This window comes from Taurulus bubalis (assembly GCF_910589615.1).
Source record: "Taurulus bubalis genome assembly, chromosome: 20".
Lineage (NCBI taxonomy): Eukaryota > Metazoa > Chordata > Actinopteri > Perciformes > Cottidae > Taurulus > Taurulus bubalis.
Genome location: NC_136608.1, coordinates 17,137,805 through 17,150,975, shown reverse-complemented (window position 1 = coordinate 17,150,975; position 13,171 = coordinate 17,137,805). Strand labels below are relative to the sequence as shown.

At 40.0% G+C, this 13,171-nt stretch overlaps 2 protein-coding genes across 2 annotated transcripts in view; both read left to right on the top strand.

The window, feature by feature from the left end:
- LOC306752590 (rab-3A-interacting protein-like) overlaps window positions 1–2,430 on the top strand; it is a gene marked incomplete at its 5' end in the record, with an annotated part of 8,125 nt that extends 5,695 nt beyond the window's left edge. Inside the window, 3 exons of the mRNA XM_079236370.1 lie at window positions 259–358; window positions 1,036–1,105; window positions 2,034–2,430. Of these exons, the coding sequence (XP_079092496.1) occupies window positions 259–358; window positions 1,036–1,105; window positions 2,034–2,116 (253 nt within the window). The 3' untranslated portion in view covers window positions 2,117–2,430. The remainder of the gene's footprint in view (window positions 1–258; window positions 359–1,035; window positions 1,106–2,033) is intronic.
- A 4,314-nt stretch (window positions 2,431–6,744) lies between these two features.
- Window positions 6,745–11,727, top strand: LOC306752064 (uncharacterized protein; the record flags this gene model as incomplete). The annotated part of the gene is made up of 9 exons (XM_079235762.1): window positions 6,745–6,804; window positions 7,742–7,807; window positions 8,317–8,442; window positions 8,799–8,873; window positions 9,093–9,188; window positions 9,432–9,520; window positions 9,743–9,848; window positions 10,079–10,162; window positions 11,366–11,727. 9 exons carry the CDS (start codon window positions 6,745–6,747, stop codon window positions 11,486–11,488), a joined length of 825 nt encoding a protein of 274 aa, XP_079091888.1. The 3' UTR covers window positions 11,489–11,727.
- Window positions 11,728–13,171: the final 1,444 nt, after the last annotated feature.

Sequence of the window (13,171 nt, the reverse complement as noted above, 5' to 3'; positions counted from 1 at the left end):
CTCTCTCTCTCTCTCCCATCAGCATCTTTTAATCTCTCCTCAGTTGCTCCTCCTCCTTACTCATAAACATCCTGTCCAGGTTTATCAAAGTTAATCCATCTTTAACAGCCGTCCCTCCCTCCTTACTTCCTTTCCTTGCTTCCTCGAGTAGACAGTTTTTATTCTCACGTTGAAACGAAACCCACAATTAACTTTGTCTCTTTGTATCTTTGTCTCTTTGTATCTTTGTCTCTTTGTGTCTTTGTGTCTCTCTGATAGAAAATGTGCCCTGAGCGGTCAGACCAAAACCTGTAAGCACAGAATCAAGTTTGGGGACTCGTCCAACTATTACTACGTGTCTCCGTACTGTAGATACAAAGTGAGTATGAACACTGACATCATCTTACAGACGGGTCAACAATCATCTTCAATGTCTTTTCATTTCAGAAAAACACACAATTCAAGTGATAAGGAAATAAAATATAGTATTTTCATTGATTTAAAACAAATCATGTCATTAGTTTTATTGATAATCTCTAATATATATGTGTTTATCACCAACACTACATTGTACTATTACACGTGAACGCATCACGAGAAGATGACTCAATGAAATAGAACACATTTGTTTTGAAAGATTGACAACTGACAGAATAAAAAATACTCCTGCGTGCATTTTAATTTATGTATTTACTTTCATGCCAATAAAACCACATTAAATTGAATTAATGACAGAATATAAATTAATTTAGTAGCTAATGTTGAAAGAGATGCAGACCATAAAGAATAAGGATAATACATTAAAAGAGAGAGGTTCACATTACCTTTAAAAGGAAGCGCTCGTGTCTTCATGTAAATTGAAACTGTTACTGGTTGTTGTTGTTGTGAGACGTTCGGATGACGTTTGGATGACGTGTCCAGGAGGATCTCGGGTTCAATGCGGATCAGTCGGTGTGATGGATGTCGTCTGTTTTGTCGCTTCACGAACGGCGGACGCAAAACCGTTGCTCAAAGAAATCGTCACAGCAGTTTTGTCTCTTTATCTTTTCTCTTTAGATCACAGCCGTGTGCAATTTCTTCACCTACATTCGCTACATCTACCAAGGGCTGGTCAAGCAGCAGGATGGTGAGACACACACACACACACACACACACACACACACCATAAACAGCGTGTCATCTGGTTCATTGCTAATAGGAAACAGAGTTCAGGGAGTTTTTTCCACAAAGGGTAAGTCAGACTGATGGATGGTCGTCTCCTCTGCTGGATTCACTCAAAACAAACGTCCTCTTTTCTTCTTTTAAACATTTTGCAGTGTTGTGATCGACACCGTTTATATAAGGCGTATTTCACATGGACGTAAAAAGAGAACAGGAGGTGCTCAGAGGTGCATGAAGCACACGAAATATAGTTTGTACTTAATTATAAAATTACCCTGGCAATGTTATGATCATGAAGAAGACTTGAAACTAGAGATTGAGACATAAACTCATGTTTACAATGTTTACTGAGGGAATACATCAAGAGAGAATTAGAGTCATTTATATAGACTTCTATACAACCAGAGGAGTCACCCCCTGGTGGTCAGGAGAGAGAATGCAGCTTTAACACATGAAGCATATACTTCTATACAACCAGAGGAGTTGTCCCCTGGTGGTCAGGAGAGAGAATGCAGCTTTAACACATGAAGCATATACTTCTATACAACCAGAGGAGTCACAACCTGGTGGTCAGGAGAGAGAATGCAGCTTTAACACATGAAGCATATACTTCTATACAACCAGAGGAGTCGCCCCCTGGTGGTCAGGAGAGAGAATGTAGCTTAAACACATGAAGCATATACTTCTATACAACCAGAGGAGTCGCCCCTGGTGGTCAGGAGAGAGAATGCAGCTTTAACACATGAAGCATATACTTCTATACAACCAGAGGAGTCGCCCCCTGGTGGTCAGGAGAGAGAATACAGCTTCAACACATGAAGCATGTGCTTCTATACAACCAGAGAATGCAGCTTTACTTGATGATGAAACGAACCTCTGCTGTGTGTTTGTAGCGGAGCAGATGTTCTGGGAGGTGATGCAGCTCCGCAGGGAAATGTCCTTCGCCAAGCTCGGCTACTACAAAGACCAGCTGTGACCGACGGACAAGCCCCGCCCTCCAATCACAGCAGACCACGCCCTGAAAGCCCCGCCCCCACCCTGGTCCCGCCCCCCTGTCTCATTGGTTCGTTCCAGGAAGACTCGTACCTCCGTCCCTCCTCCCGACGTTTGTGTGTTTTTGTGCGTCAGAAAAAAAATCCGGTTGTTTTTCAACGACGTGGATAAAAGACTGAAGGGCTGTGACGTCTGTGGTCTTTCTGGAGGTTTGGTGGGTTTCTGTCCAAACTATGATATTTACTTCATGTACATGTAACACTCCAATATATGAAGACAAGTGGCATGAAAAGAGAAGTTACACATTTAAATATGTCTGCATTTGAACCCATTGGAGGAGCTTTGAGCTTTTTTATTTTGTAACTTTTTTTTTTAAACATTCAATCGTCAAAATAATGATTTCCTCAATTACAAATCAAGATAAATTGGGGAAACAAGATGGAGAATTCGAGCCGCTGTTCTGAGATTTAGAGAATATAGTTTAAATATTTAGAAATAAGTCGTGTCATGAGAATAAAATTATAAAACAAGATTAAGAAATAAATTAGAAATTAAGAAAGAAAATGTATTATTTCAAGAGTACAAATAGTAATGTTGTGATAAGTTAAGTAAAAATGAATATAAATTACTTTATTCTTAAATTTGTTCTTTAATATTTTCATGACTCAGTCTTTATAAGATGAAATGATTTGCTAAATATCATGAATTGTTTCTACAAATGACAAAGTAATACTTTATCGATAAATGTTGACTATTTCCCTCTAATTAAAACTTAAATTAAAATCTTGACTTTTCCTCAAAATACTGAACCCTTGAAATTATGAAATTATTCAAATAGACTCCATAAAACTCAAAACAAGTATTCTCTAAATCTCAGGTCTTGTTTCCTATCAGTGGTCCTGTTGCTAAAACACAATATTCTATATTCAGCTTTGAAAACTGAATCCTAAACTCATTTCAGTTAAAACGACCAAACAATCAGCGGGGTGGAACCACGAAGAAGCTTTTATTTAATTCATGTTGGAGCAAAGGATGAAGGCAAACTGGAAGATGCAAAGATAATCAGCAGATCAGAGTTCAAACATTACTGCAGAACCCGTTCAGACCGGATCCACGTCTCTGAGGGAGGTGGGAGATTTCACATGTTTTAATCGGTCCTGAATATCTCGATCCTGAATTTTGTCAATCCAGAATATCTCGATCCTGAATATCTCGATTCTGAATATCTCGATTCTGAATATCTCGATCCTGAATATCTCAATCCTGAATATCTCGATTCTGAATATCTCGATTCTGAATATCTCAATCCTGAATATCTCGATTCTGAATATCTCAATCCTGAATATCTCGGTCCTAAATATCTCGATCTTGAATATCTCGATTCTGAATATCTCGATTCTGATTGTCTCGATTCTGAATATCTCGATCTTGAACATCTCGATCTTGAATATCTCAATCCTGAATATCTCGGTCCTAAATATCTCAATCTTGAATATCTCGATCCTGAATATCTCGATCCTGAATATCTCGATCCTGAATATCTCGATCCTGAATATCTCGATCGTTTATATCTCGGGCCTGAATATCTCAATCGTGAATATCTCGATCGTTTATATTTCGATCCTAAATATCTCGATCCTGAATGTCTCGATCTTGAATATCTCCATCCGGAATATCTCGATCCTGAAAATCTCGATCTTGAACATCTCCATCCAGAATATCTCGGATCCTGAATATCTCAATCCTGAATATCTTGATCCTAAATATATCTTGATCTTGAATATCTCCATCCGGAATATCTCGATCTTGAATATCTCGGTCTTGCATATCTCGATCTGGAATATCTCCATCCGGAATATCTCGATCTTGAATATCTCGATCTTGCATATCTCGATCTGGAATATCTCGATCTGGAATATCTCGATCGGGAATATCTCGATCTGGAATATATCTCGATCCTGAATATCTCTACCTGACTATCTCTACCTGAATATCTCTACCTGAGTGAAACCGAGCACACAGTATTTCCCGCCTCCCTGTGAAGTGAATCTCGTCTGAACGGAGCTCAATAAAACAAAAGTATTTCAACACCGTAAAGTTTGTCTCTGTTCGACGTGAAACTGTATTTATAATTCCTTTCAGAGTTCATGGCGGTCATTTAGTTGTCGGGGTTGAGTTCAGACGTTCGCCGAAGCTTCCGGAGACTTCAAGTGAGAATAGAAACACGACATTGAACATTCTGGAACCTTTTTAACACTTTGACAAAATATATTTGCGCGGGGGGAATTTCCTTTCAACGACTTCTGCTGTATTTAATCAATCAGGAAATGTGTAGATAGTTTGCAGTGTGTGGGGATGTTGAGTGTGTTTGTATGCCTGGTGTTGTCTAAACTTTATATATGTTAATTTATCTGCATCTCTCTCTCTCTTATTCAAAGTCAATGTCACTCTCCCGGTTTGGTTTAGTGCCTTTTCTCTCAGACACTCTGAAATAAAAACAGTAATACCTCTGGAAACCTGCTGCTGTCTGTGGAGCCTGTACACACACACACACACACACACACACACACACACACACACACACACACACACACACACACACACACACACACACATACATACACTATTTGATACCAACTATGACATTTTTATTCAGTTCATTTACTTTTTTTTAATCGATAATATACAATGACAGAAACATTTTTATTTTTTTATTTTTCTGTCTGACTTTTTTCAACATACTATGACTTTCGGCACACTATCCTATGACTTCTTTTGACTTTTTTTATGTTTTAATGGGCAAACTATACTTTTTATGCCATTTCTTTACTCTGACTTTCTTTTACTTTTGTTTTTATTGAGTTTTATAATGATAAAACAACCTCGTTACAAACGTGTGACGGTTGTTCCATAACATAACTAGTGAACATTAAAAGACATCTTCTCTAAACCAACTCTTTCACATCTAAAGTGTCGATTGCGATGATAAAGTCGTGGAATCCGATTGGTCTAAATTCAAACTAAGAGGGCGGAGCTACCGTTAACATCTTGACTCATACTTTCCACAACACTTCCGTACATGTACTGTGAGTTTATGATTTTTATTGCACACAATACTGGAACTCTTTATGCTATTTTTATAACAGGAACAGTATGAAGTCGCAGCAGCGCCCCCCGGAGGCTGCGACGTTAAACGACACGCCGGGAAGAGCGGGACGATGATGATGGATGAAAATGTTCCGTCATCATCATCATCATCATCACTATGTAAGGATATTTATACGGTATGGAAACACACCGAGTGTCTGCTGAGAGAGCACACACACACACACACACACACACACACACACACACACACACACACACACACACACACACAGACAGGCCGTCTGTCCCTCTCAGTTATTTTTAGTCTAAAGTCAACACTGCGCTCGGCTTAATGACTCTACCGAATTCCTTTCTGTTCTATTTTATTGTATCTATTCAACGGGCTCCACTTTCCACATGTATATATATATATATATATATATATATATATATTTATATATACGTGTGTAGCTTTGTATTGTTGAGGTCATGTAAAGGTTGTTTATGCTGCTGGACGTCCGGTTGATAAAGGGTTCACTCTGGAAAGTAAAAAGGCTTTTAATCAGTGAAAATGTTGTTTTTTGAATGCTAAAGGAAAACAAATGAAGTCCCTCATCTTCAAACTCCTCGTCCAGAGAATACACAAAGGTCTGATCGTTTTCTGGACGCTGAATTCAGACATTGTTGTTTTTTTCTGAAGCAACATCAGTCGGAGAATTCAAATATCTTTTCAATTCATCATCACCATCTTGTGCTGCGTTCAGGCGACTCTTTCATAAACTGTCCTTTCTTCCTCTTCGCCCCTCAGTTCCACTTGTTCCTCCTCTCGTCTTCATCATTAGTTCTCTCTCTTCTCGTCTCTCTGACTTCCCTCCCTTCTTCCTGTTTCTCTTCCTTCCCTTCACATCTACTTCTCCTCCTTCCTTTCCTTTTAATTAGATAGAACTGTAACCTGGAGTAACCTCTCCTCCACACACACACACACACACACACACACACACACACACACACACACACACACACACACACACACACACACACACACACACACACACACACACACTCCTCTCTTCTTCCTCCTCATATCCTCTCGCTTTTCTCCCCTCTTCTCCTTTCCTTTCTTGTTTCCTCCTCCGCCTTCATTTCCTCTCCTGTTTCCTCTCATCTCTTCTCTCGTTTCCTCAGCCTCTCCGTTCCCGTTTCCTCTCCTCCCCCTCTCCTTTTTCTGGTTCCCCCTCTCCTCTCTCTCTCTCTCTCTCTCTCTCTCTCTCTCTCTTCTTCAGTCCAGCTGAGCTTCCAAACTTGGTCATGTTCTTCATTCTGCAGCAAAACACTCCTGAGCTTTAAACAAGATCAATCTCTCTCTCTCTCTCTCTCTCTCTCTCTCTCTCTCTCTCTCTCTCTCTCTCTGTCACACACACACACACACACACACACACACACACACACACACACACACACACACACACACACGCACAGCGGGCTCTGGTCTGCTGCTCTGGCTCTCCTCTCTCAGACGACATCATGGCTCGCTGCAGGAGTTACTTACGAGGACTCTCCATCTGTGTCACTGTGCTGCTGCTGGTAAGCTAACCGCTAACCGCTAGCCGCTAGTTAGTGCTTGGTAACGAATGACGACTGCGATGATGATGAAGAGCGGTCGGAATTATCTACAGCGGAAAAGCTAAAGGAAATTAAGTTCATTAAGAAAATATGTATTTTATATTTATTTTTACTTTACATGGTAATTATTTTACTTTCTATTGTCATGGATTAAAAGTATTGGTAGTATTTGTATGCAAGAGGTAAAAATATAATTATTAAACAAAATGTAATCTGATTAAGGCAATCTTTAAATACTTAAATATTCTTCTTCTTACTTTTACATCCTGTTTTACAACTTATATATATATATTTATATGTATTTGTATATATACTATATATATATTTATACATATATATTTATTTATATATATATATATATATATATTTGTATATATATATATATAAATACATATTGATATATATTTATATATAAAAATACATATATATATATATAAATATATATTTCTTTATATATACTGTATATATGTATACATATATATTTATTTATACATATATTAATATATGTACATATATTTATATTTGTGTATATATATGTATATATTTATATATATATAAATAAATATTTATATATATAAATACATATATATATATTATTTATCTCTGAAATAGTTTTTCTTTGTCTAAAGTTGAGATGAAGTCTTGTGAAAGTAAATGATTCAGCGTGAGAATATTTCAGTCTGGAAACTTTAAACTGAGGAACATTATGATGTGTGTGTGTGTGTGTGTGTGCGTGTGTGTGTGTGTGTGTGTGTTGACTGTGAGCCGCCGGCGTTAGATGCAGTCTGATGAGCGTCTCTGGAGACGCAGCTTTTCTCAGGAATGTAGTAAACGCTTCCTCCTCTTCCTCCTCCTCCTCTTCCTCCTCATGAGGTTTAATCCTTCCACGTCTCTGCAGGTGTCTGGTGTGGTGATGATCGGCGTCGGATTCTCCTCCATCGATGGCAACACACCGGTTGCCGAGGTAGCTGTGTGTGTGTGTGTGTGTGTGTGTGTGTGTGTGTGTGTGTGTGTGTTTCACCTCAACAAATACAATTAGAGTTTTACGGCCGTGTGTCGCCTGCTAGTCTGTAGTTCTACAAACCAGATGCAACATAATTACCTTAATGGAGAAGGGATTAAACAAATGGGTGGTACTCGTAATATAAAATACAATTATATATATTTATTTATTTAAAACCAGTATTGTAATGTCTCACATAAAATAAACGATAGAGACGTTCAGACATGGAAATAATTTAAATATAAAACAAATACATCAATATGTTTCCTTTATCACTTCATTAAATCATGTCAGTTAATACATTTCAACTTATTATAACTAAATAAGTTACCTATATACATATGTGTGTGTGTGTGTGTGTGTGTGTGTGTGTGTGTGTGTGTGTGTGTGTGTGTGTGTGTGTCTGTGTGTGTGTGTGTGTGTGTGTGTGTGTGTGTGTGTGTGTGTGTGTGTGTCCCTCTCGCTCCCAGTTGTTCGAGCAGCTGTCCAGTAGCGATGGTCTACTGGTCCTGCAGGTGTTCGGCCCCATCACTGTGGTTCTGTCTGTTCTGGGAGTCTGTGCTGCGTCTCTGGACCTCAAACCTCTGCTGCTGCTGGTGAGACACACACACACACACACACACACACACACACACGCACACACACACGCACACACACACGCACACACACACACACAGACAGACAGACACACACACACACACACAGACAGACAGACACACACACACACAGACAGACAGACACACAGACAGACACACACACACACACACAGACACACACACACAGACACACACACACAGACACACACACACACACACACACACACAGACAGACACACAGACACAGACACACACACACACACACACACAGACACACACGCACACACACACACACACACACACACGCACACACACACGCACACACACACACACACACTCTAACCCTGTGCTCTCAGTTCTCTGCTCTGGTCTTCGTGGACTTCGTGGCTCTGATGGTCGTCGCCGCTCCGCTGGTTCAGGTTCAGGCTCAGGTAACTCTGCTGCCCCCTAGAGGAGCCATCAGGCAGCACACCCTTCATCCCTTAACACACTTCACTCGTTCTATTTACATGTGGAAAGCAGATTAGAGGCTGATTGAAATGATCACATATATGTTTATATATATATATGTATATATATATATATATATATACATATATATATGTTTATATGTTTATATATGTGTGTATTTATATGTTTGTGCTGTGCAGATGGACGGTGCCGTGAACGAGGTGTTCCTGAACGTGACTCCGCTCCACAGAGCAGAGCTCTACATCCAGAATGAACTCAACAAGCTGCAGGCCTCCGTAAGAATAAAACAACACAAAGAAAACAACACAAAGAGTTACAACAACACAAAGAGTTAAAACAACACAATGAGTTAAAACAACACAATGAAAATAACACAAAGAGTTAAAACAACACAATGAGTTAAAACAACACAATGAAAATATGTATATATATATATATATATATATATATATATATATATATATATATATATATATATATATATATATATATCAGAACTCTGAACGTCTGTTCTTCAGGACTCGTGCTGCGGCTTGAGGAGTTATGAGGACTGGGAGACTCAACTTCCTGTCACCTGTCTGTGCTCACCTGCTGACCTGCAGCCCAGGTGAGAGGACAGGACACGACCTTCAAGGACGACCTTCAGGGCTGCAGAAGAACAACGAGACTGTTTCATTCTGTTTTGTATCTTTAATCCTGATGTCTTCTTCTTCTTCTTCTTCTTCTTCTTCTTCTTCTTCTTCTTCTTCTTCTTCTTCTTCTTCTTCTCTTTCTTCTTCTTCTTCTTCTCCTCCTCCTCCTCCTCCTCCTCCTCCTCCTCCTCCTGCAGCTCTCCACCCGGTAACTTCAGCTCAGATGGCTCGTGTGTGGCGGCGGGCCGCGACCTTCACCCTCCGCCCTCTCCGGTCCCAGATGGACTCTGGGTTCACGCCGAGGTGACGGGCCTACATGTTCTCGTGACGGGCCTTCGTCCTTCCTTCATCTTCTTCAACTCCTCCTTCCTTGTTTCCCACCTCCTCCTCCTCCTTCTTCTTTCCCTTCCTTCCTTCCTTCCTTCCTTCGAGAGCGGTCTTCATGCTTCCTCTCCACTGGACTATCCCATCACTACCTACTGCTTTTCTTGTTGTTATATAGAGTTTATTTAATGTTGACCTTTGACCTGCAGCCCTGCGGCCCCATCCTGAAGAGCTACCTGAGCTTTCCCATCAAGCTCCGGATAGGGATCATTTCAGCCTTCGCCACCATCGCGGTACAACATTATTGTGATTCACAGTTTTATTCCGTTTCTTTCTCTTTAAGTTGTTCCTGTAAAAAAGCGTTAGCTGCAGCAGCTAGCTCCCGGCTAGCGGGACCAGCTCCAACAGCACCATGGCTAAAACAGTTAGACAAAAGCAGTTCACTCACCACATGCCGTCACTTAAAGACAAAGTCCATCCTCCTCTCTTTGTCAACAGTTCAGTGACGCGGTTGTTCAGTAAATCCACCAGCTAGTCCGTTTCTCCTCCTCCTTCAGCCATCGAGTGTTAAGCCCTAGCGTCCCCCGATCGGGGGACCCTTTTATATCAGGAAAATCAAGAAAAAAATCATGGTAGAAATCCCTCCCCCCCAAAAAACAAACATGTTAGGTATCAAATTAAACATAAAAATCAGGGCTACAATAATATATAATCCCGATGTACAACCTCTAAACACAACTCAAACAGTAAATAGGATTGGGGGTTAGGGTTAGGGCTTAAAGGGCTACAACAACTACACCGAGCAAAACACTAAACATGTTATAACTTCTCTTATGTTTCAGCCTGAATTATTCTTGCTCCTACTGAGTTCTGCTAGCAGCTAGCTAGCTTTCTGTTGGCTAAAGTCACACTGGCCCACTGACCAATCACACCGCATGTTAATGGTCACGCCACCTAGCAGGTGCTTTTACGTCAAAGAATACACCCAGCATGTCAAACTAAAGATCTGATTGGTTGAAGACTATGACAATCAACTATAACATCCTTGTGTACTTTAATCTGCAAAGACTAGCTAGAAGCGCTCTGCCTCCATAGAGATACAGAGGTGGAATCTGATTGGATGAGAGCTCTCCTTAAAACAAGCTTCAAGCGCTGCAGGATGGAAGCAGAGCAACAGAGGAAGACAGGAGCTGTGCAATGAGAAAATAAACTAATAGGGAAAAACTAGTATGATACATGTAGTGTATTTGTGAAAAACAATTAAATTATAAAATAGCTATAACTTTGTGATTCTGTTTAGGCCAGGAGAGAAGGCTTAGCAGGCCCTGACGGCCCATCACTTAGCAGGCCCTGACGGCCCATCACTTAGCAGGCCCTGACGGCCACCACTGATAGATATGTATGTATATATATATATATATATATATATATATATATATATATATATATATATATATGTAAAGATTGTGGGACATAACGTATGACGTGTGTTGCAGATGGCGGCCATCGCTCTGTGTCTCACGTTGGGTCTGGAGGAACACTGGAAGAAGCCTCCGGTTGAAACCACCGTCGATGACTTCGACAGAGTGAAATACCAACCCAAACCCTCCCTCACCTGACCTCTGACCTCGACCCCAGACCCCGGACCCCTCACCCAAAAACCAAAGATCCATTCAAAAACACTGGCACTGACGACCGGAAGAGGTCAATGAAACACACATCTATTTATATCTGACCGCACACCAGTTTTTAAGAAGAACGATGAATTCAAAGGAAGACGGAGCGGCGGCCGGCTGTGACTGAACGCTCGGCTCCTCTTTGAAAAGTGCGTTATAAATAAAGTTTATTTTATCTGTGACGTTTGCTTGGTCTTGAGCTGCAGTTCCCTCCAGCGTCCACCAGGTGACGGCAGAGATGTAATGAAAGCATCCTGCAGGTTAAATGATGCAGGAACACGCTTTACACACACAGTACTTCCACAAGTACAAATACATGTTATGTATATTTAGTATAAGTATCCTCTCGGCTATGATACGGAAGTTAAGGAGAACCAAACCCAATAACAGAAAACATTGTAAGTGTTGTGATCAGGAGCTGCTAGTAGACACATTTGAATGCTTTATCAATAAATAATATATAATCTTCTACTTTTGAATACTTCATAATACCTCATGAGGCTGAGGATACAACGATTAAGGATCAGGAGCTGCTCTTCTTCTTTTTCTTCTTTCTTCTTCTCCTTCTTCATCATCTCTATATTCTTCTTCTTTCTTCTTCATCTTATCTTTCTTCTTCTTCTTCATCATATCTTTCTTCTTCTTCTTTCTTCTTCTACATCATCTTCTTCATCTTCTTCTTCTTTTTCTTCTTCTTCTTCTTCTTCTTCTTCTTCTTTTTCTTTTTCTTCTTCTTCTTCTTCTTCTTCTTCTTCTTCTTCTTCTTCTTCTTCTTCTTCTTCTTCTTCTTCTTCTTCTTCTTTCCTGCCAGGTGTTGCAACACCAGCAGCTGCAAACTTCCTGTCGGCCTCTTTCAGGGATTTTCCACTCACCATTATTATTATTATAATTATTTATTTAAAAACAATCTTCTCTCTGGAGGCGAATGACTCATGCGAACTCTTTTTCTAATAACTTTCTGAAGTAAACAAAAATATGTGTCTGTGGAGCCCAGCTGCTGGAGCTGTGTTCTTTATTAAATCAATAACAAAATCATGAAAATAATGTTGATATTGTCGCATTGAGGGCAGTAAATGGGTTAATTTAAATACTTGTGTCGCATTAGGACTCATTAGACATTCTGGTGGTTTCTCTCTAATGTGTTTGTACTTTGGACAGTAAACACGTCATCACTGTCTTTCATAATCCCCTCATGAATAACATATAAGAAAGTTAAGACATGGAACTTATTTATTATTTGTTTATTTGAGGGTTGTATTGCTCCCCGTGGACGACTGTGTTTCCCAGCACCAGATTCTAACATTTAAAAGGCATCACTATAAATAACCATGAAATATTTGATCAAAAATGAAAAGAAATATGTGTTCCAATAATACACATACTACAGCAATGCAGCGTGATGTTCATTTAGTAAATGATGGTCATTTAGAGTCAAACAGACCATAAAAGCAGGGTATAATGTAGGGGCGGGGCTACAAGGTGATTGACAGGTCGACACCAGAGACGTTTGCGGCGTCTCCTCAGTCCAGATATGGTCACTTCCTGTTTACTGGTTGCATAAAAACAAGATGGCGACGTCCAAAATTTGAACTCAAAGTCCACAAATTCATCTCATGATCCATATGA